This window comes from Gossypium raimondii, chromosome 2, assembly GCF_025698545.1.
Source record: "Gossypium raimondii isolate GPD5lz chromosome 2, ASM2569854v1, whole genome shotgun sequence".
Lineage (NCBI taxonomy): Eukaryota > Viridiplantae > Streptophyta > Magnoliopsida > Malvales > Malvaceae > Gossypium > Gossypium raimondii.
The window spans coordinates 46,325,614-46,350,268 of NC_068566.1; the positions used below are offsets into that span (position 1 = coordinate 46,325,614).

Below are 24,655 nucleotides of genomic sequence, written 5' to 3' on the forward strand. Positions count from 1 at the left end.
CATGATTAACCTAGTGATTTATGCCACGTGGAAATTATGGATGAACAATTCTTTTTCACCCCACACAATGATGCTATGAAAAAGAATGGCATAAAGTTTGGGAAATGATGAGAAAAGTCATTAGCAATTTCCCCCCTCTTCCCCTCTCTTTATAAAAGGTGGGGGATTAGATAGGGACCCAAATACCCTATTGAGAGCTGAAACTTGTTTTTGCAAAATTATGAACCAGCTGGCTTTGATCAACTACATGATTTTATTTGGACCCACCCCTTTTTATTTTTTGGTGAAATCCTTGTGGTTTGATTACTTACATCTGGACCTCACTTAAAGTTAACAAGATTGGACAATTATACCAAATTTTATATACTAAAGTTTTCATTTTTTTGCTTGTCTCATTGTTCAGTCCAATAAACCCAATTTTAGGGCTATGAAAATATTAGACCCAAAAAGCTTGATTTTCTAGCCCAACATATAGATTTTGAATCAAGGTTACCTATCTACTTTGTATAGGTTTGGTCTATTGATCTAACCTAACTGATTTGAGTCTAAGGTTAATTTGTCATACACCTTCAACATCAACTTGAAAGGTACTCGATTGAAATTCACTTAACTCATTCGAATTTGAAATAATTTAAATTTAAATTATTCTGTATTTAAACTTAAATTGAATAGAATTGGAGTCGATAGGATTATGTTAGATTTCAAGTTAAACTCCTCAAAATTTAAAATCCAAGTTAAAGAGAAATTATTTTATGAATCATTCTCATCACATCATTTGTGGTCCTTTTCTAATTATTTAATAGCACTTCAACAATTTTTTCATGTCGCTCATATGTAATTTTGATAATTTTTTACACTAAATATTGAATCATAAACCCTAAACCTAGAACCTTAAATTTTAAACTATAAACATTAAACCTCGAACATAAAACCATAAACCCTAAACACGAATCAAGGTTCGAGGTTCAAGATTCAAGTTTAATGTTTAGAGTTTATTGTTCAGAATAAAAAAAATTAAAATTATGTGTCAATAACATGAAAAATTATTAAAATATTATTAAATAATTAAAAAAGTCCATAAAATAATTTCAATAAATTAACGTATCCAAAAATCAACCCACTCACATTATCATTCATTGCATTATAAAATTCTCAAACTCAACTCAATCAAGAGACAAGCAAAGATGATGAATTTCAACCAAAGCTTTGATGATCAGAGAAAGATTATCATTCATTGCATTATAAAATAATTTTATATTATTTTAATGTCGAATCTTGCATTTTTCCAGGTTATAATAACCATTTTTTTCAAGGAATGGCATTGTTGGTGGGCAACAACTATATCCATGGCGGCACAAACACCAGAAAGTTTTACTGTTCTACTCTCAACCTTTTAAGTCTTTAAGACAGACACTTAACTTTCCTTTTGACTACTATCGGTTTCGAATCTTTCAATCGTTTCTGAGACAAGCAAAGCCAACGGAACACCTTTCCTCTCTATTTCTTCCTAATAATGTCAATGACAAGTTAAGCAAACAAACCCTTGCCTGTTGATCACCCACCATACTCAAATCCTGTTTAAGCTTCATCTTCAAGGACAGGAATAAGGGAAAAAGAGAGCCATGTTAGATATCTTCATATGGCTTATTTCTTTCTTCATCATCATTGCCATTATTGTTCTCCTCATTTATCAGGTCAATTTCCTTTATAAACCCTACAATCTTTCTTCTTTTTTTCTTTCCTGGGTTTGCTTCTTTTTTGTTTGAATTTTACATTATGCTTTGGTATTAGCTTCGTGGGTATTTGTTATTTAGTTGATTTCTTTGTTTATTTGCATCAAAATCACTTAAATAAACGCAAAGTTTAGTGCTTTCTGTTCAGAGATAAAGAGAAAAGATCAAAAGATGGTATTTTTGGGATGTATTTGTCTGGGTGTATTGAATTTTGTTGTTAAAAAGCTTATATTTTTGTGAATTTATTTGAGAAGAATCTAGGGTTTGAAGTTAAATCTGTAGAACCAATTTGGGGCTTTCTTTTGTGGCTTAATAGCATAGAGGCCCTGAACTAAGAGTTAAATTATATTTTGGCCCTTTCACTCAAAAAATAAGTACAATAGATCAAATAGCAAATTAGTCATCTATTTTTACTATTAAAAATTAGTCTCTATACCTCAACTTGAGGTATATGTAGCATGTCCCGTGTTGCTGTTGGGTTGTTCAATCCTAAGTTTTTAATAGTATAAATGGATAAAATTTTGGTAAAAAGACCTCTCCAATCCCTCTCAAAGAAATCAAAGCAATTTAATACCTATCAATTTCGAAAGTAAGCAATTAAGGACAATTAATCACGACGTTAATATTTTTCATCAATTGTACATGATTTTGATTGATATAATAATTTAGCCCTCAAATTTTACACATTCTATCAAATTGGTGCCAATTTAACAAATTTATCCGACAATATTTGAGTGAATGTTGAGGCTGGATTTTTAGAATTAAGGCTAAAATGACAAAATAGATAATATTGAAGGTTAAATTTGTTATTATGTCAATCAAAATTTTGTACAATTGATAGAACACATTAACGCCATGATTAATTCTCTTTAGTTGGTCACTTTTGAAATTGACAGGGATTAAATTGTTCTAATTGTTTTTAGAGGGATTGGAGAGGTCTTTTTAGCTAAAATTTTTAACAGAAATGATCAATTTGCTTTTTAATCTAACATAGATGAACTAATTTATCCATTTTTTTAGTCATGGAGCAAAATGTCCGGTTTAAACTATGTTCATTGGTTGATTGTTCTGTGTATATATATAAGAACTTAGTATGAAACTTAAAAGCTTTGATGAATTTTGCTGCAGCTCACATGCTTGGCTGATTTAGAGTTCGATTACATCAATCCGTACGACTCTTCATCTCGGATAAACAAAGTCGTCTTGCCAGAATTCTTCGTGCAAGGATTTTTATGCTTATTCTATCTAGTAACAGGACATTGGGTCATGTCACTGTTATGCACTCCATATTTATACTACAATGTCAAAGTGTAAGTTCTTTTTTCTCTCTGCTTCTAATTCGAATAATAGTTTTTGTTACCTTCAGTTCACGGTTAAGCCCCCGACTGGTTGATCAATTCTCTTTAGTTCGAAGAACTTGTTTGATACCGTGAATAATCGAAAGATTTGTGCACAGAGACATGCATCAATTGATATAGGTAGCAATGGAACTTGTGTTATATTCCTTCACTTTGCTGGTATTTCGATCCTCCCTCGTCGTGCATTAGGTTAAATTAACTTATTGCATGCGTTAGTCATGGCGCTATCGTGCTGTTAAGGTTTATGATTTTCTGAGGGCTGTTCTAATTGTACGTGCTCATGGTTGTCTTCCCGAACTTTCTGTTGTAATCAGTTACATGTTGAAACAACACCTGGTCGATGTCACGGAGATATTTAACTCACTTAATAGGGAGAAGAACCGACGCTACTATAAACTCGCCTACCTCGTCATTCTCCTATTTATCTCCTTATTCTGGTAAGTTCTGTTGTTATTACAAATACACAAAATTCTTCCCTCTAAACATGCGCTTGCTAACATAGGAACTTGTATATGTATTTGTTTAGGATTATCTTCTCTGCATTAGAATACGAAGATGATTAACCGGACCCCGGCAGCTTTCTTAATCGGAACGTGCATCGGCTGTTTACATTTGATGTCTTTGTTTCAGCTTCTTCTGTTGTAAGTTGCAACTGATATAACCATAAATTTCGAAGTTGTAAGATTGGGAGATTTTCAGTTGATTTTAGATGAAAATATATTTTCAGCATCCGGTTTTTGTCAGTACATCAAATATAAGTCGTTTATACTACTTATTCAAACAAATAGTAGTTTCGAATTTCATTTGAATTAACTCGACTCAGACCATTCAGTTATCGGATCATCTTTTTCATTTAACCATTCTTCCCTCCATCCATTATTGACCTTAGCTATGAAGTCATCGATTCTTCGCTGCAAATCATCACTGTAGTCTCCTTCAGCAAACCAACCATCATTGTCATCACTGTCACTATCATCATCTTCATAATAGCCGTCGGAACAACCGGTATCATCTCTGCATACATCAACCATATCTGCACACTGTTGAGTATCATCAAAGGAAGCCCCCACTTCACATGACGAGCCCAAATACGTGAATTCTCCATCAACTTCATTCGTAGATTGTTTATGACTCGAAAAAGTTACAGATATAAGCATGGCGTTAAACAACACGAACAAAGAAACCGGATTATGCAAGAACTCGAGATTGCGGGTAGACAAAGATCTCAACAACAAAAGGGAAACTACAAAGAGAATCAAACATGAACAAAAGAGCTTCATTCAAGTGTCTACTAACAGAACATATATTTGTCTGTGTCTGTATTCATTGTTGGTTGTCCCTTTTGTTATGAGGGATACAATTTATAGAAGTTTAAAAGGAAAAAAAAAAAAAAGAGGTGATTTCCCCGAACAAGTAATGGGGGTTTGTTTATTAATTTATTTTCTCAAGTAATGAAGACTTTGAAGCATAAGATAGGATCTTAAGGAAGTTACTCTGCAAGTTTTGTTTATGTTGTCTGTTAAGACAGGTAAAAAAAGTACAACATGAAACATGGTCAACTGTAACTTTTAATCTTAAACTAATCTGACAGACCATCTAGATTTGGTTTCTTGTGAGTTTAGTTCTTTTTCAGGTATTTGAAGAATGTGATGCGGATATAGAAGAATCTAAGATCAAGATTTGTAATTGATTGCTGTTCAAGTTTCCAAGTACTATGTCTTTGTACAAAACTAAATTATAAGTCAAACCCAAGCTTTACGCGTAAGCTGTATATAAATATATTACATCATTAAGTGATCAAGAAGTCAACATTCAACGACAGCATTCAGATTATTAGTAGGCTATGTTGGAAGATTTATCCAAGGATTTGGACATATGAAGCTCTTTGTGAAAGAAAATTAAATCAGTTTAAAATATGTGTTAAGTTTGGACCGAATATTTAAAGTTTGAATTTAGTTTAATTTGGTCTATTTTTAAGTTTTTATTATGATATTTTTTGGGATAATATTAATTTTTGGCCCCTGAACGTTGCAACTAGACCACTTTGGTACCTGTATTTTTTTTGGGTCTAGTTTGGTATCTAAGCTTGGCAACTAGATTTATTTTGGTCCTTGAACTTGAAAAATATCAAAGTTTGATAAAGTGGCATGTTGATATTATGATGATATGACACAATCTTAGAGTGTCATATATAATGTTCTAGTAATTGGACCGGTGGTTGAACTAGTCAAACTATTGGTTCCAAATTCAATCGGTTCGATCGATTCAATGACTAGGCCAACAATAATTAAATACATAATTAAAAATCATAAAAAATATTAAACCTAATCAACCTATTCAACTACTTTTTTTTTTAATTTTCAATTTTTACTAGTTTTAAGCAATTTTCGATTCAATCGGTTTATGTTTCAACCCTTTTATTTGGACCAATATACCGGTCGATTTTCAATCCAATTAGTCAGGTTGACCAATCCATTCATGTTCCAAGAACATTGGTCACATCATCAAATTTCAACCGAATCCAGATTCAAGGATCAAAATGGATCGAGTTGCCAATTACCAAAATAAATTTAGTTGCGAAATTCATGAGACAAATTAAATAGACTTGAATTATTCATTTGCAAATATAAATAAGATTAGATAAAATCCAAAACCCAAGCAGATTTTGGTCAATATTAAATAATTTCATTCTCCTGAGATATAAAATAATTTGATTTGAAGTTAACAAGTAAAATATTTGATATATAAAGCCTAACCTACCAAAAAACCATTAAGTCATTTTCCATGGCAACTAATCATTCCTTAGTGATTGATTTATACTTTATAGCTTTCAGTTTACATCGAAAACAAATGGATCTTGATTGCTCGATTAGGGTTTTTCGCATCTGACTTTTTTTTTTTTATTTCTTAGTCTAATGCTTAAATTTGAGATTGAATTTTTTATCTAAATTATTAATACTATTAAATGCTATTGATGAGGATTTTTTAATGTGAATTTATTCATTGATTAATAACTGAAAAAATTGCTCACCAATTCCAAGAAAAGGCCAATTCTTTTGATAAAACATTACATTTAAAAATATTCTACATGACACAACAATGGCGGAAACCCCTATCTCTAATCAGCTCACTAACTAAAAACTATTGTTTGAAAATAAATAGGGTAAAAAAAAAAAAACCCAAAATGAAAATGAACATGCTGGTGGTACCTGTGAGAATTATCGATGAGCTTACACATAAATAAAACAACATCAAATGTGTGGGGACTGGGAATGATATTTCATCAATTGTGTACTTTGGATTACCAGTGCTGTCAGTATCGAACGTAAGGGAATTTTAGATTAGATTCCGGGCAACGATACGTTAATGTCAGCAGGCTTATTCGTTGTATCTGATGGCATGGTAGGCCAAGTATCGTTGTTGCCGCGGAAGGATGTGGAGATGTTTGATTTTGGGTCAGCACAAGAAATGGGAATAGCGGCCATCACTGTGGCAGCAGATACGGGTTCAAATTTCTGTTTCTTGGGGTTCTGTTCGTGTTGGTTCCCTGCGAGGAAACTGCCTACTACGACCTGGTTTGAAACAGCCAAATGTGAGGGACTTAGATGTTCGGTTTAAGTTGAGAAAAGCCAGAAAACTGGAGAAAAATGTTGAAATCGAACCTGCACGGGGCCAGCAGCTACTAGGAGACCGGCAACTCCACCGCCTACAACACGCCCGTCTGGACTTGCTAATGAAACACTCATTCCACCGGATCGGCTTCTTGTTCCACCAGTGTCATTTGGCATGAAAGAACCGGATAAGGACAGTATCTCGAAACGACCCTGCAAGAAATTTACATAGATAAGGGATGTGCATGACATAACTCCAACAAATTGCTTATGCTTCATGTTCATGCAATAGTTTTCAACATAACTAATCCTAGACATAAAGCATTACCTCATATGTCAATGTACCCCCGGAAGAATCAGGTTGACGAAGAGTGACACTCGAGATCACCCCGTTTGCAGAAAGAATGCATATAGCTCGAGGCCCTTGTTGAGAAAACGAAATAATCTTCATCGTGACATCCTAAAACAATCAAAAAGAAAATCACCAACATACGCAAATCATATTTTTATCCAGCAATCAAATTATGGAGTTTTAGCATCCATGCCAAATAAAAGTATCACGCAACCTCGACACATAACTTCAAAGATAACAGTCGTGTTTCCAACATACCTCACCGGCATTAACTGTGATGATATGCGGCGTAAAATTAGCCCCAACAGAGCATGCAACCCATTCCCCTGCAAATAGACAAAGTCTTACAAAATCAGCCACCGGATAAAACGATGTAGGACATAATGAGTGCAAAATAGCAAGTTCCCCCAGAGATAATACGTCCTTAAAATGCATAAATAGCAAGTTTGCCCAGAGATAAGCACACTGTAACCAAGATTCAAAACAAACTAACAACAAACATGGAGGCCTATAAGGTCATTCCCTAGCTCAAATCCAACAAAGATTGCGGTATTTAGGTGAAGTACTCTCATCAATTATGACTCCAGGGTTCGAACTTGGAACATACTGGGAAATTTAAGTAACTAGGATTTGAATCATTTGCTAGTTCTAAAAGCTCATACAATAGACATATAGTCACAAAATACCACCAAACATCTAAGAACATTAATACAAGCTGAGTGACCCAGAGAGCATAAAAGCAGGTAGTAAGGACCAGGCAACAATTAGCAGAACCAAGTCTGTTCACCATCACTTGGTATAAAGGATGCCAAGTGGCAAAGGACACTCATAACAATGAAGATTCCACCATTCTCACATATTATACATACCAAACCAAACCCATAAAAACTCTCACTATCCTTCAAAAAACACTATCCACATACACACATATACACAATTATCAAGAGATCTTTCAAGTAGGGGCAACTAGTAAAACAGCTCTAAGGTCCCACTTCACAATACATAAAAAACCCAACACTAGAAACAACAATATCCACCATAAAAACATCAAAGAAACCCAACTTTTTTAAGTACCAAATCACTTGGAACAAAAAAGGGTATCTATAAAAATGGCTAAGTGTTTTTTTCTTACCTATATTTTCCACCTCGAACTTAGCTTTTGAAACCGGCGTCGGAGACTTCACTTTTCCTCTTTTCGCGGCTGAGAAGTCTATAACCGGAGGCGGAGCTGCCGTTGATATGGGTTTTGGAGAGAGTGCCATAGTGACTGAACCGTCCGGTCCATATTTTCTTGGCCTTCCTCTTTTTTTCTTCAACGGCATCCCCGCCACCGAAACCGGTGGTGGGACGGGTTGAGCTGCAGACTGTGGTTGAGGCTGCGACGGTAGAGCGGATCCGGGAGTTGGGTTTTGGGTCGGGTTTTCGGACCTTGGAGCTATATGATAATCCGATGGAGCATCGGATCCTACCACCTTAACTCCACCAGTTGCAGTATTTGTAGTTACAATTTCTCTTGACTCCATAGCTAACAACTTACACCTTTGCAACAAAAAAAAAAATACAAAATACAAAAATGGTTTTTTATCAAAAACACATTTGGATTTTTAGCTCAAACAACTAAAACCAAGATCAAATTTTTACCCCCAAAAAAGTACAAATTTCCAAGTTCAAAACCAGGAAAATAATTGAGTTTTTATGGTACTAATATAGGGTTTTGAACTTAAAATTCGTTTTTACAGAAAAATTATGAAGGGTTTCTAAATTTTTGAATTTTTTTTGAAGTATGGGATTTGAGAAGGAAAATAAAAATGAAAAAAGATTATGATTTTGAGCTCTCTGTAAATTTTTTTTCTTAAAAAAAAGGAAAATGGTATGAGATATATAAAAAAGAAAGATTTTATATTATTATTGATATATATTGTTGAGCTAGCTAATTTGCTTCCTAACCTTTTAATAAAATAATGAGGGAAAGGTAATTATTCAATAAATGGGGCTTTAATGAAAAATATTATTATTTTTTGTAATGATTAATTATTTTACTATATTAAATATTGGTATTTGTGTTTGGTTGGAATCTGATAACTAAAAATTATATATTAAAATGAAAATTAGAAAGTGGCCAGATGATTTTTCCTTTTCTTTTTCAAAATTTTTTAAAGTACAATGAAAGTGGGGTATATATTTATAAATATTTATTTTTTATTATTTGGAGTGAATAACAAGTAAAATTAGGTTGCCAAAACTTGAAGAAATTGTGTAATAAGGAAAAACAATTAGAGGAATGAGTTAAGGCAAGCAAATACTAGCAATTTAACCCTTTTTTATTTAAAAATTAAGAATATTATATAAAATTAAAATTAAGAATTTCCCAAGAAAAGAAGCTCTTCATAAATTTAGTATGAAATATAATCTCTCACCAAACACACATCACTCCCACCCAAACCCCATGTGAAAAGTGCTTTTTACAGACATGATATAACAAATATCTTATTATTTAAATAAATAATTTTACTTTATATATGTTTATTTCAATTTTCCCTTTTTCTAGGATAGATCTGGGCTTCACGAGAAATAATTACTTTTATATAAAATATAAAGCATAATCATCATTTTCAATATTCTTTTTCTTTTTAGTTTTATTTAAAAGTAACATATTTATTAAATACGAATAAAATAATGATTTTTAATACTAAAAAAAGTAAAATTATTGAAAACCCTTTAATGTGAAATATTGAAATCAAATCCAACCAAATCCAATTTTTAAAGCAAAATGGAAGAAAAAATATTAGTCATATTAAAAATTAAAAAAAAGTTTAATGGAAAATGAAAGTAATCATATAATTGCATAAAAATAATAAATAATTAATGTGTTAATGGGATGGACCACAAGCATTGACCCAACAAAATGCTAGAAAATATTAACAAATTTTGGAAAAGCAAGTTACCAAAAACAAAGAAATAATATTAAAAGAATTTGGGTAAGATAAGAACACAAATTATTTAATTATTATTTATTAATATTGGTGATGAAACCGATGAATATTAATTTGTTTTTAATTGTATTAATAATGACAATTATTATTTAAATATTTAATTGTAGAAATCACGAGCATCATTTAATTTCTTTAATTTACTAATCAGACCTCTTTTTATTATTTTTAATTTTTTAATTTTTGGTTTCTAGCTCATTCGAAAGGAGAAAATTGGAATAAATTATTTATAAATTCTAAATTATTTCGCCATAAAAAATAACAGTTGAGGTTAAATTTAAGCTAAGTGGTGCTCCTATTGCATGTCTATGTCAGCTGGTTGAAACTTTGGAAAATAATATTACCAATATTCTATTTTGTTTCATTTAAATATTTATTCGTCGGCGTATCATATAAGATAAATAGTATCATAAATAATAATAAGAAGCGTACATAAATTATCATGTCAATATTATTAAAAATTAATATTTTTTTTAAATAAAAATTATTTGATTATTTTTAAAAATTAATAATTAAATTTAAATTGCCGGCATTCCAATGAAGTTTTAGTTTCTACTTAATTTATCATTACTACTTTCATGTAGCTGTGTATAAGGGTGATTGGCTTGGTTGGGTCCGGTTGAGGTTAGATTTGGATAAAGTTTTTGTTCACGGGTTAGTTGAATCCGGTTTGAATCTTAATAAAAATAATTTTAGAAATATGTTTATTTAAATTTAATTAAAAAAAATATAGAAAGGGATCTATTTATACTGGTTTAAAACTAAAGTAGTTTTCAATCTTTTTATAGTTTTTTATAGGATCAATATTTTAATAAATTAAGCGTCATATTTCATGTTTCATTTAAGTAGATCATGGATGTCATATTTGGCATAAATTAAAAAATTTTAACTATTTGTTTTATGTAAAAAACTTTCAACTGTTAAATACATAGTAACAGAGACAATGTTTTAGATTGATATGATAGAGGTATCGGATCCATTCAAAAATTTAAATGCACGACAAGTACAAGTACATTGATAATAAGAATTTTGGGGCGGTTTGGGTCAGGCTAAGTTCAAGCCCAAACTTAGAAAAATCGAGCCTTAACTCGACTTAGCCAATGGACACCTCTATTTTCATGGACCATTTATGATTCATATAAGCTCACTTATATATATATATATATATATATATATTATAAAAGGTATGTTTGTTTTTATTTTACTAATTTTATATATTTTTTTCGTTTTAAAACATAAATAACATAAATGTTTTTTAAATGATATTATAGTATGTATATTTAATTTTTTTATATGACATGAGATATAAAAATAAAAGAAAAATCAGAATAGAAAAATGAAAAAGAAGAAATGGTTTAAAAATGTGGAAGCCCAAATGGAACAAGTGTGGATTGAAAGAGCAATGGAAAGGAGTGTACCTTATTTTATCATGATGTGAATGTGAAGGAGAGAAGAGACAAAGAAAGAATCTAGGAGTTGCTCTTTTTATGGTAAAAGGTCAATTTCATTTGAGATTTTTGAGACATTGCTTCTCCAACCTTTCATTTTTTAGTTTGGACTTCTTCTACTATCATTCTTTCACTTTAAGTTTGGTTCTTCTTTTTCAACTTAACAATACATGTCCAATCTAGACATTGAAAGGTCAAATGCTCAATACTACTCTTTTTTTGTTGGTCTCCAATGTGGTGAAGGAGGAGGGGATTAAACTCAAAGACCCCCAACATGGAAAATAACTTCGACATATTTAGTCTGGTCAAACAAAACAACTGCTGAAGGATCGAAAATTCAAATCTTCAAAAAATTTTAGGCAAATTAAGTCACATACCAATAATTTAACTGATTCAAGTACATTTTATAATCTCATATTCAGCCCAAATGGGAATTGAACTTTGTAAAGAAAATATTATCCTTATTTCATGTCGATGGTTATCGTATAAGGCCTGCCCTTAAGGTTTTTGGGCCTTTAAACTTGTTTGACCAAATGCCACCCTAACACTATAAATGTGTTATCTTAACCAAAAAGAAAAACCCCATTATCTAATTATTCTAGTTATTGATACTAATGTTCTTGTTTTTATTTATTTAAATTTAGTGAGTTTTGGTCAATGGTAGTGGTATTGTCGTTAGTACAGGAGGACATGGGTTTGAGTGCACTGAAACGTATTATCCTCTTATTTAATGGTTGGGAAGGAACTATAAATAGTTTTAGCCATTATGTAAAAAAGAAATCAAATCATATATTCAAAGAATTTAGGATTTAAAGAGTAAATGTAGACTGCTAGGTTTATAATAAAAATTAGATTATGTTACCGCCAATAATGTGGGTAAAAGAAAAAACTTTATATAAAATTATACAAAAGATTTATTCATCAAGAGTATATATATTGTTAGAGTTGTGTGACCCGAATCCCATTTGATCTGGCCTGAAAAATTTGAGGTGCAATTCGCTTGTTAAAGAAAAACCCGTGGTTTTTCTTGATAAAATTTTTTCCATATAAAATCTGTGTATTCTTATTTTTCTTCTTATTACTTTGCGATCATTCCTACTACTATTATTAACGTATAATACAACATATATAAAATTTCATTAAACTTGGGTTCAATCGTTTAACGATAAATTATTTTAGATAGTGATTTTTACTTGTTTGTGTAAAGATTTTAGTTAAAAATATTAAAATTATAAAGTAGTATTATAATAATGTTTATTATCTCTAATATTCACTATATCGTCACACCAACTTAATCTAGAAATGGTAAGAATGATTGCATCAAAATAGCACCAAAACAATAATAATTTGAAATTTTAAAATTACAAGTATGAATGTAAGACAAACATCGTTAATTTTAAACAAAAGTTAATTTTAAAATTACAAGTATGAATTAAATAGGATTTAAATCATACAACTCTAACAACTATAAAATATAAAATAAAAATAAAATAAAATGGTGATTGTACAAGTAGAGGTGCTCATGGGCCGGGCCGGGCACATAAAAAAATTTCGGCCCGGGAAAAAATTCATAAGCCCGGGCCCGGCCCGGCCCGGCCCGTTTTTTTAAATAAATACCAAAAAATTATTTTACAAATTAAAAAAAATTATTTTAAAAATATTTTTAAATTAAAAAAATTTTACAAAGTATTTTAAAAATATTTTAAAATTAAAAAAATTTAAAAAAAGTATTTTAAAATTAAAAAAATAAAATATTTATTATTAAATTCGGGCCGGGCAGGGCCAAAAAGTGGTGCTGAGGTCTGCCCATTTTTAATCGGCCTCGTTTTTTTGCCCAAGCTCATATTTCGGGCCTATATTTTTACCCAAACCCTCCCATATTTTGGGTGCGCCGTCGGGCCGGGCCGCCTGGCCCATGAGCAGCTCTATGTACAAGGGTGCTGCCTTCTTTTAGCAACACCCTTTTAAATTAAATATTATTTTTATTAAAATGTTATTTTTTATAAGTGATACAATTTGGCATGTTGACGACATCATTTATTATTGTTCAAAATGATTCATTTTCGTAATTAATTTTTTCGTATTATTTTAATAAGGAAAACTTAAAGAATTTCTAAAGCTGCAAACATTGAGGGTTATTCTCTCTTTATTTGACAAGTGATAACGGATTGAAAGAGTTAGAAAGTTACCACACATTTTTTAAATTATCAGACATGGCTTTGATCAAATGAGGAGTTCTGACCCAACAACCCATGCAATTTGGTCCCCTCCGATTCCCACTCAAATAGTTCCAACGATCCATCACCCATATTTAGCTGTAAAATTGATCCCATTAATTATTTGTTTTAGGAAAATTCAAAGCAAAACTTTACGAAGCCATATCACAGTATGTTTTGGAATATATGCTGGCTGGGACAATGGGAGATGGGTTGGAGAATATTAACACTTAATTATATTTACTTTAGTGGGACACAGTGCACATTGAATTATCACTTCACATTACAAAACGTTGACAACTCCAACTCACAACAATTAATATACATATAGAGTTTAAATTACGTAGATTGAGTCTTAGCTCGATTGGTATGGGCATTATTGTTAAGAGGATGTGGGTTTGAGTGCGCTGAAACGCATTATCCTCCTATTTACGAATTGGGGAGGGATTATGAATAGTTTTAAACATTATGTAAAAAAAAAAGTAGATATAATCAGAATATGTAATGAAGTTTTAAGCTTGATAATATCTTTTTATTTAAATAATATTGGAATCTTGGGTGAAGTATATAGAAGCCAAATAAATAGGAGCCCATAGAAAGGAGAGATAACAATGGTTGGCTTCCTGTTTTTGTATTATAATCAATAAAATAAGAGATAATTTGCAGTAATTGGGTTAGAAAATCATTGAAATGTGGCATTCTATTTTGAGTTGGTTGACAAGTAAAGCCAAGAATCTCCTTTAGAGAAATAAAAAATGCTTTTGGTGTATACATTGTGGGGGGATGTAAACAAGAAGTTTGAAAGCTAGTTATGCCAAATAGTAACACCAACTAAGAAAAAGCCATAGACAAAATTAAAAGCATAAAGAATCTTAATACAAAGAATAAAAGAGAGACTTATATGCAAACAATCTCTCTACAAAATATTTCCATTCTTAGAAAACAAAAATAATATAAAAAATATATATGTGTGATCAATTATAATATAAAAAAATCAAATAAAATTCACTCCTATATATTCCAATTGTGAAGAGGGAGATTCATGAACCAAACCCAATTTTTAGTTTTCTTGGTGGATAATGAATGTTGCCTAATTAAGTTATGCTAAGTCTAGTTTGAATAATTTGTTAGAGAGAGGCATTCCATTTTGGGTGTAAAATTCACATGGGAGAGGTCTTTTTTTTAGGTAAAATTGAAGAGCAAAAGCTTTAGAAGCCATGACAATATGTTTTGGAATAAAAGTGGGTAGGGACAATGGGAGTTAAAAAGATGGGTTTGGCAATTTTGATTCTTTTAATTAATTTTTTTAAACGTTATCCGAGTTTAAAGTTAAGCATGTAATAGATTTCGTTACTGATGAGACTTGAATATTGATACTTTCAAACATTGATAGATAATTGATCCATTATATTAACTCGTAATTACGTTTAATAGATTTAGAATTTAAATCTCAAAATTTACATTTTTTCATTCAAATGTTATTATATATTTGTTTTGTTTTTATTTTTCGTAGTTTCAAACTCTTGGGTGTTTTATAATATTTTTTATGATTATTAAATCCAAAGTTGAATAAAAATTTTATAAAAATTATATAATTTTTATCATTGGACTTAACAAGTAAGAAAGGATAAACCAACATTTAGTTTTTAAATTTAACAACTTTTCTTAATCATTGAATTTTTTTTGTCCACATTAATCTTTGAATTTTGTAATCTTTTAAATTTTGATCCCTGTGATGATTTGGCACTCTAAAATTTAGTTATGATATCACCTAAAATTTTCAAGTGATAGCATGGTACAATATCAAAGTTTCACGCCATCACGTAAATTAAAACTGAAAAAAGTTGCAAAATTCCAAGACTAATATGAGGCAAAAAATTTTAAGGATCAAATTAGAAAGAATACAAAATTTTCGGATTAAATGTTACTTCATCCCTTTAAAAAATGCATTAAAGCGTCAGTATCCACTGTTTGGAGTCCAAAGGCAATGAAAAGAGAGGTAGATGAGGAGACCAACAAAACAGAAAAACAAAAACTAATATGAAAAGGAGAGCCATTGATATCAGAGAAACTAAGCTACTGCAGTGCAGGCCATCATCCATCAAACTTCAGCCTTAAACCATGTGCACTACCCTCCAGCAGTATCAGTGTCAGCGTCAAACCCACCATAACCGGCGCACTTGCCGGCATGTGAGCCAAGGACTGCCCTAAAAGTCTCACCCCAAACCTCACGCGGTTAACTGTTTTTCAACTCCCCCCCTTCAAATTTCTATGTGCTGCATACCTACAGCTACATGTCTTTTAAGGTCAAAAGTATGTCTTAGTTGTTTCCCACCTCTTACAATACAAATCGCCCAAAATTTTCCCATTTTGAAAGTGAATAGCGAACAATAATTAATCATAATGTTAATATTTTTCATTAATTATACATAATTTTGATCGGTATAATAATAAATTTAACCCTTAAGATTTATATATTTTGTATAAATGTTGATAGAATTTGTTAATACTGTGTGCTAAATTTGTTACTATATCAATAAAAAATATGTACAATTGATAGAACATTAATGTTATTATTAATTGTTCACTTTTAAAATTTACAAAGATTAAATAGCTCTGAATTTTAGAAAAACTAATTTACTCAATATTTAAATTGAGAGATCGGATAGATCTTTTTCTAGTAAAAATAATATGAAAGCCCCCGTACCAATAGTCGGATTATATTTTAGCCACTCTACTAAAAAAATAGGTAAATTAGTCTTTGTAGGTTAAATTTAAAGAACAAAATAGTCCTTTTTGTTAAAAAATTAGTTCTTATATATCAGCATGAGGCACGCATGACACGCCATATGTAACTGTATAGTTATTCCATCAACTATGTCAATTTTTAATAGTAAAAATAGATAATTTTTTTAATAAACTGGATAATTTACTCTTTAATCTAATATATAAAAATTAAATTACTCATTTTTTTAGTAATACACTAGGTTCCATGGAAATTTTACCTCTTTCTCTTGAAATGGGACACCCCCATAGTCCACAGATTAATGGGTAAATTTTGAAACAGACCAGCTATTTACAGCTGTTTAGAGAGGTTTTTACCAGCATGTGTTGAGTGAATCGAAACAACCTATATAACCCTTCAATTAATTAAACCTTTCGACAACAGAGGATCTTGTCGGGAAAGGCAGATAAAAATAAACATGGTAAAGACAAGCAGCCGACTTTTACTTTTGCTTCTCTTGTCTTTTTGACTACTTTCATTGCCAATTTGATTCAATTTAATTAATTATTTTTTTAAAGCAAAAATAGTGAAGAGCCCTCTAGCTAGTAGTGTTAGTAGTAGCTATAGGCACCAACTTTTGGACCAATCGTTGAAGTTCAATTTTATTAGATAAATTATAATTTATAATCTCATATGGGACCTTCAATAATCTACTACATCATCGGCTGCTCTGCCTGTTCATATAAAGACAAAGCAATGAGGACAACAATAACAACAAGCTAGGGCTCATGTCAATGCATGAACAAGGTCTTTAACAATGGTTTTCTAGTTATTTTAGTTTACTATAGAGATGCTTTAGCCAAAATACATAACGTTAATAATATCAATTTGATTTGTTTCACATTCATTTATGCATGAAAATCTCATAGATTAAGTCTTACCAATTTATACCCTAAATTCTCAACTAAACCTAGGGATGAATTCATGATTTTTTTTAAGGTGAAAAAAATCAAATTATATAAATTTTGAGAGATAAATTGTAACTTTATCATGTATGAACTTACAATTTTATCATTTTTGAAGGGACTAAATAAAAATCTTTTCATTTAGAGGGAGACAAAGGGTGGGTTTAGATAGGCGGTGGGTTGCGGTGCAGTGCGTTTAGTTACTTTTTGTCTCACGCTACAATATCGCTATAGTATCTAGTCTCACCGTCACCGCTGTTTTTACACTAGCCGCAAGTAAACGCACCGTCCATTCAAATCCATCCAAAGTAGGATTTTACCATATATAAACTTTTAATTTCGTTGTTTATACGGACACTAAAAAGCGATCTTTTATTTTTAGGAGGGATCAAGACCCCAACCTGCCCCTTGTATTCGTCTCTAACTAAGTTGATGATGTGTTTATTATTAATAGGGGAGAAGGGAGAGGGGCTAACATAGCCCCTAGACCCCTAAAATGGGAAATTGTTGCTTTAGACCTTTCAAAATTTATAAAATTTTAAATTCATATATAATAAAATTATAATTTAACCCCAAAAAATACTAAAATTTCAAAATTACATTTTAACAATTATAAAAATATATAACTTAAATTTTCATCCCTATCTCTAACCCTAATAAAAGGAATTCCACTATAAATTTCTACCATGATTACTTGTGTATGTGGGTTAATTGATTGTTGAAGACTTTATAATAACTCTATACATCTAAAAAGTTAGGCTAGATTTTTCTAATCACCTAACCTTCACTACCCATTTAAATGAATGTTAAAAAGTTAATGTTGAATTTGTTATTTTAGGCCACTTGATTTTAATTCAAAGTAGTTGGATGAATTTAGGGCTAAACATAAAAAGAGATTGCTTGGTTTATTAAGCTGACACTTAAAATACTACCCCTCCTATATGCTAATAGCTACCCAAATTTTAGGGTAGATTAGGTTTACTTTTATATAAAGCAAGATGTTAACAACAAAAAGAAAAAGAAAATTAAATAAGTTTTATTTTCATCTTTTCTCCTTTGATTATTTCCAACTTGCTTATTTATCACTTTCCATGTGCTTGATTCAATGGATTTTCACATTGGATAGGAAGGTAAAGTACCATGGAAACTTTTGTATGTTACATTAAAGAATAAATCGATTTTTCTAATAAAAGTTTCATTCATTTCTAATAAAATCTCCATAATACTTTTACGACAAAAACAATATCCAAGCAAAATGGTACACTAATAAATAAATAAAAACAAGTCAAACATTATAATTAATTAATACTAAAAAGGTGGTTTATGTACAAATGTTGTGTAATAATAATGAACCATATTTTTTTCTACCTAATCTTCTTTTTTTTCTCTAATCTATAGCATAAATTCACAAACCCCAAACAAGACTAGGGGGGTAAATATAAAAAAATGGTGGAGCTGCCTTTCAACATTGGCTATATGATTTCCCCTATCCATTCAACCACCCAAAATCTCAACAACAACAACAATCACCAAATTTTTGCAGCTACTTTTTTCATATTTACACAAAAGGGGCCCCAAATCCCAACTCTTAAGCAAAGAATATGCCAATTTGCCAACCAATGAAACAAATCTTTCTTTTTGCAATTTTTCCATTCAAGAATAGGATTTAATCAACCCCAAGTTGTATAGATTCCTTCTCACTAGGCTACCAAGTGATAACAATACCGCCCCACCGACCCCGACAGCTTGTTGCTCTTCGGGTTCGGCTTTTTCATGGTAAACCGAAGGTAGTTCCTTGACCTTTAAGTTACCTAAACCGATCTTTTGTCGTACTGCTTCGATGGTTTTGGGATCGGCTAGGTTTCCCGTTGCGTCGGTTACATAAAAAACATTTAGAGCTACATCGCTCGTGGTTGATATCTCAGCTCTCGTCACGTTAAGACCATTTTCTCTGAACGTTCTAGTCACGTCGGCTAATAAACATTGTCTATCCGATGTGCATAACTCGAGCCTTACACCCTGAAATCAAATCACAAAGAGATGAACATTAGAAATCAAAAGATTCGATCTTCGAATATAAGATACGTTCTTGAAATAGAATTATACCTCGGATGCTCTTCTTTCGACTGCAGCTTGTAAACATTGGATTAAACGATGTCGTTCGGGTTCTGAACTAACCAGTATTCCGTCTCTGTGCCTAATATAAAATTCCTGTAAGAAACACAAACTAGTTTTAAGTACACAAGCCGAAACCATGTAATAAAATGTTAACATTACTTTATGAACAATGAAACAATTTAAAGTACCAAATATGCTTTATCGCCTGATGTTTTGATAGTGGCATGAAACACAACATATTGCATATCTGTCAATGTGCAAACAACATCAAACAGGAGTTTAGTTCGGTCCTTGCATTGAACATTCACAACAGAATAACCCCTTTCCACCCAGTTTTGCACGGTGACAGCCGACAACTCCGACTTATGTTCCAAAATCGGTTTCCGTTCGTAATCACGATCTGCAAACATCATTTGATGCAACCTTCTTTCGGTATGAGTTACGGCCATAGAAACCGTGGTTTTCGCGCTACGAATATCGTTATCTCCTTTCAAAACATTCCTTAAACGTGCTTCAATTTTGTCGATTTGTTGCGAGTCTTCGATTGGCGACCCTGAATTACAGTCTTTAACGAAAATCAAAGATGCAATTCGACCGTTATGAGTCCATACTTTAGCATCAACCACATCGCATTGCAAGTCGGCTAAAACCGCGAATACTTCAGATAAAAGACCGATTCTATCGGTTCCGGTTAATTCCAAGGCTGTTAAACCATTAAATCCATGGCTTCTATCACAATGAGTGGTCTCAATGGACTGTATAAACCACACAAAAACACAACAAACAAAAAAAAATCAGTTTCATAGCAAATTAAAAGGGCATTCAGTGATTGGAATGAACTGTGAAAAAATTACCTGTTCAATGTAGCTAATAACACTCTCATCCGTTAATTTGTTTCCATTCAAATCAGTCACATGAAAAACTGCAAATTAAAAAAAACCCAGAAATATTAATAAACTAAAAGAGAAACCTTTATGTTAAAAATCAATTTTTGTTTCAAGTAAAAATATCAGCTTACCATCCATAAACCACTGTCCATCAGATGAAATATAAGCCTTTTTAATTGAAAGATTCAGATCCGTTAAAACTTGAACAGCATCCAGCAAAATTCCATGTCTTCTAGCACTATCAACCTGATCAAAATAAAAAAAAACCCAAAAAACAGGAACTTGATTGAGTCAAAATTTGAAAATTCAAAAGAAAAACATGAGACCCACAAGTCAAAATTTTGGGCGGTGTGTTAATATTTGAAGAAGGTTTCGTAAAAAGCTAACCTTGACCAGAGTCGCAGTAGGACAAACACCATTGTCGATCACAACCCTGTAAGAAACAGACAAGAACATAAATTAAAAAAAACCCAGAAAAAAAACATAAGAAAACCCAGAATCAAAAACAAACAGAACACAAACCTGGGTGTATTCATCCTTATAACAAGCTTTTCATATTCATCAAGACAGGCATGCCACTCCATTTTTTTTAGATTGTTGTTTCTTTGAAGAACCCCAAGAAAGATGGAAGCTTGAAAGGGAAAAGGAAGCCTTTTTATGTGTAGAAAAGAAGGGAAAAACAAAAATGGTGTTGGCTGAATCAAACAAGGCTAAATGCCAGTTATGCTCAAAACACTTGCACTTTGTGTTTTGTTCTTCGACTAAATCGCTATTAACAACTGCCCACCAAACTTTTTTTTTTCTTCCCTCGTTTTTGTCTCTGGGAAAAGAATATTGAAGTTTTTTTTGTAAGCGCAAAGCACGCCTTTGTTATATTAAGACTTAACCTTCCCCTTATATATGTATTTTTAAGATTCATAAATAAATTTTTTTATACGGAAAGGGTGATGGGAAATGGTTTAATTTTCATTTAGGTCCTTCTATTATGTTGAACTTTAGAATTTAATATCTCAAGTTTAATTTGATATAACTGGGTCCTTTTCCTATCGTGTTATTAGTTAATCTAAACTGACTAGCTTATGGTACATCCTGGACGTGGGTAAAAATTACGTAACAAATGTATTATTAAAAGTTCATACAAAAGATGAATGATGTTCTGGTTTAAACGGCAAAGCTTGATATATGATAAAAATGTAAAAGATAAAAATACTCTCATAATAATAATATAACTTAATTTATATATAAAAGGGTGTTTTAGTAATTTTTAACTGAATTGAAACCCGATTAATTTATGACACCAACTTAATCAAGAACTTAATATAAATTTAAATAGATAAAAATCAATAATGTTCAGTTAATCATGAATTTATATAAGTTTTTTATGAAACCAAAAAACAATATTATCAATTTGGGCTTGATAATAACATTGTAAAAATATTAACATAGTAGAGGGACTAAAAACAAAATTAGACCATGGGAAATGAAGAGACGGAATTTGAAAGAGGAGAGAGAGTCACATGGCGTGAGTAACGCCTGCCCGACAAGTCTGCCCGCGCTGACCCAATAACACTCCCCACTCGTCAAACTTTTTAGTACTCCACGTGTCGCTTGATCCCCAATCTTGGTAGTTCATAAGTCCAGCTCGGATGCCACCTGTACTTATGCCCACACGATACTATTGCGTTCCTTTGACTCAATATTTTAAAAGTAGTATTCACTGATCAACGGTCATGGATCTATCCACGTCGATAAAGCGGGGACCATCTTGGCTTGAAATTTAAGTTTTAAACTTTTGCCGACCGGAATTATGACGTCCCTCACGTGACAACATCCTCTCTCGAATCGGCTTTTCTTCTGTCAGGTTTCTCGGCCGGTTTTTTTCTGTGTAATCTAATCTTTGTGATCTTTACTTTGGCTTATAATTCCATGCGAATACCTTTTATACCCTCAACTTTTTCATATTGATTAACTTTAATAAAGGGCACATCTGTCTTTTTTTCATTTAAAAAGAAAAAATATATTAGATCGATCGCATCTAGAAAAAGGAAGGACGTAAAATTGAAGATTCGGACCTATACTATTGGACCGATTTGTTATTAGGGTAAGGAGTGAGCGTAATTGCTAAGCATATTCATATTCCTTTTAGTACGGCATGATACATGAGAGGGCAAATATGGTAAAATAAAATTATTAGAGCCGATTAGGGTATTATCGGTAAAGGTTGAAGTTTCGAAATTTTAAAGTTTGAATATTTTGAATTAGTTCGAATTATTATCCATTGTGTATTATGTTGGTTAAATTTTATATTGTGATTGGTCGGACATATGTATATTTGTAATTTATATTTATTTTTAATATTTATTATTTTTATTAAAAAAAGTTGTGAGATGGTAAAATATCTACTAATGAGATAATGTATTTTATAAGATTTTTAGTTAGAAATTAAATTTTGAATTTTATCTTTCTATAATCCTTATTATTAAAAATAGTATTGTAAATGCTAAAAAAAAAGGAAAAAGGAAAAAAATCACGTGGACGCCATTAATTGGTCGGGAGGCAGCGCGCATGGGTTTAGACGTAGTCGTGGAGGCACGCTTTCGGACTTATTACGTCTTTTACTCCTTAAACTGTGGTGAGGTGTTTTTCCTTTGGTTAAAATCTGTTGTTAGCCCTGTATTTTGATGACATTTGAGTTTTAGTCCTTATACCTCTTATTTTTTTTTAATTTAAAAATCTAGTTCAAGTCATTAACTTCATTTATAATTTTTATTAATTTAACATGTTTATTTTTTATCAATCACAGTCTAACCAAAATTCTAAATTGATAGAGAATACTTACGATTTTATTAAGTGGACTGATATTTTAGATTGAATTTTTAATTTTTAAAGTAAGGGTACTGAATTCAAATTTTGTCAAAATACAGAGACTAACAGCACATTTTAACCTTTTTCTTTTTTATATATTTTTTAAATTCTTTTGGACTGATGTACTCGAACGTGTCCATTATACAAGTCATTGCCCTACGACATGCTGTCATAAACACACACACTTGTTGCCATTTTCTGTAGATCACGTGCTGGGTTGTCAGTGAACACGTTCTCTCCGGTTTACTTAGACCGTTTCCAACAGTTAACTGTCAACGGAAAAAAAAAACATGAGAAACAGCAACCGCCGTCTCATTTCTTTGAAAACACAACTGACTGCCACGTGGCAATCAAAGCATTTAATTCCCTTTTACCTCTTCGCATCTGTTAACAGCGACAGTTATTGGCGGTTAAACTTTATTATGCTTTTACTTTGATCTCCTATTTCCTTTTAAAAAGTCTAATTAAAGTGATAATTACTACATTAATCTCAAAAATTATTTTTATTTATAATTAATAAAAAAATTGTTTTTTTTTCTACCTAACATTCAAAATTTTGTTCTTATCTACTTTTAATTAGAGGCATATCTTCATTCAGAAATCGGAACCCTAAAGCTAAAGGGATCAGCATCGGATTGGGTATGGCGGTAATTTTCCCACCAAATCCAGCACGATGGTGGCGTCACATCAGCCCTCATATAGCCATGTCCACACAACCAGGAAAAAGAAAGCATTTAAAAATTTTCACAATATTTTAATTATTTATAATGGTTTTTATATTTTGTTACATAATATTGAATCGTTGAATGTTTTAATTTTAAAATTCTTAAAAAAATTAATTGTACATCTATTAATTTGGGATAATATTGTCCAAATAATTCGAGTTTAGTGAACAGTTAGGTGGCTATTTGGAGGAACGAAGGGTCAAGTACGGGGCGAAACTAAAGCGAAACGTGAATGACAGCTCAGCAAGTCGGCAGCTGGGTCACTTAGTAATTTAACTTTAAAAAAGAAATTAAGATTTTTATATTTAATTTAACTTCGAAATTAATTGTTTATTTTTGGGTGGTCGGGAACGGGGGCTTTTGTCTTTTTTACCGTTATTCAACTAATTTTGGCGTCAAATTCGAAAACCTGCTTTATTCACACTTAAAAGGGCGGGAGTTCAAAAGGATGTGGGCTAGGATTCAATACAGCGGCGCCGCATTTCTCTCCGATACACACTCCAATCATGTTTTCCTCCTACGTGATTAAACATGTTCATTCGTTGAATTTATTTGGAATTTTTTTAATTTTTTAAATTGGTTACTTTTCTTTTTAATATGTGAAGTTCAAGTTTATATATATTTAAAATTTTATCGGCATATTTATAATAAATTTCATATCA

The 24,655-nt window shown here is 31.5% G+C and overlaps 4 protein-coding genes across 5 annotated transcripts; 1 reads left to right on the forward strand and 3 right to left on the reverse strand.

Annotated features, from left to right (window-relative positions):
- Positions 1-1,164: 1,164 nt before the first annotated feature.
- Positions 1,165-4,562, forward strand: LOC105789206 (protein cornichon homolog 4). 2 transcript variants are annotated; one of them, XR_001132245.2, is made up of 5 exons: positions 1,165-1,694; positions 2,862-3,043; positions 3,406-3,528; positions 3,618-3,732; positions 3,981-4,562. XR_001132245.2 is itself a non-coding variant. In XM_012616485.2 (4 exons), the coding sequence occupies exons 1-4, from the start codon at positions 1,623-1,625 to the stop codon at positions 3,652-3,654; spliced, it is 414 nt and encodes a 137-aa protein (XP_012471939.1). In that variant the 5' UTR covers positions 1,166-1,622; the 3' UTR covers positions 3,655-3,820. The 2 variants fall into 2 exon arrangements, 1 of the variants encoding a protein (XP_012471939.1); XM_012616485.2 differs by lacking the exon at positions 3,981-4,562 and having other exon boundaries at positions 1,166-1,694; positions 3,618-3,820.
- LOC105789742 (uncharacterized) lies at positions 3,901-4,418 on the reverse strand. Its single transcript, XM_012617106.1, has 2 exons — positions 4,388-4,418; positions 3,901-4,334 (listed from the first exon to the last, which is right to left on the reverse strand). The coding sequence occupies exons 1-2, from the start codon at positions 4,416-4,418 to the stop codon at positions 3,901-3,903; spliced, it is 465 nt and encodes a 154-aa protein (XP_012472560.1).
- Positions 4,563-6,125: 1,563 nt separating the features above from the next.
- LOC105789208 (AT-hook motif nuclear-localized protein 1) lies at positions 6,126-8,750 on the reverse strand. The gene is made up of 5 exons (XM_012616486.2): positions 8,187-8,750; positions 7,313-7,380; positions 7,031-7,162; positions 6,754-6,915; positions 6,126-6,663 (listed from the first exon to the last, which is right to left on the reverse strand). Exons 1-5 carry the CDS (start codon positions 8,575-8,577, stop codon positions 6,433-6,435), a joined length of 984 nt encoding a protein of 327 aa, XP_012471940.1. The 5' UTR covers positions 8,578-8,750; the 3' UTR covers positions 6,126-6,432.
- Positions 8,751-18,669: 9,919 nt separating this feature from the next.
- On the reverse strand, positions 18,670-21,269 carry LOC105789209 (ACT domain-containing protein ACR8). The gene is made up of 7 exons (XM_012616487.2): positions 20,926-21,269; positions 20,791-20,836; positions 20,535-20,649; positions 20,371-20,438; positions 19,705-20,271; positions 19,505-19,609; positions 18,670-19,417 (listed from the first exon to the last, which is right to left on the reverse strand). Exons 1-7 carry the CDS (start codon positions 20,985-20,987, stop codon positions 19,052-19,054), a joined length of 1,329 nt encoding a protein of 442 aa, XP_012471941.1. The 5' UTR covers positions 20,988-21,269; the 3' UTR covers positions 18,670-19,051.
- Positions 21,270-24,655: the final 3,386 nt, after the last annotated feature.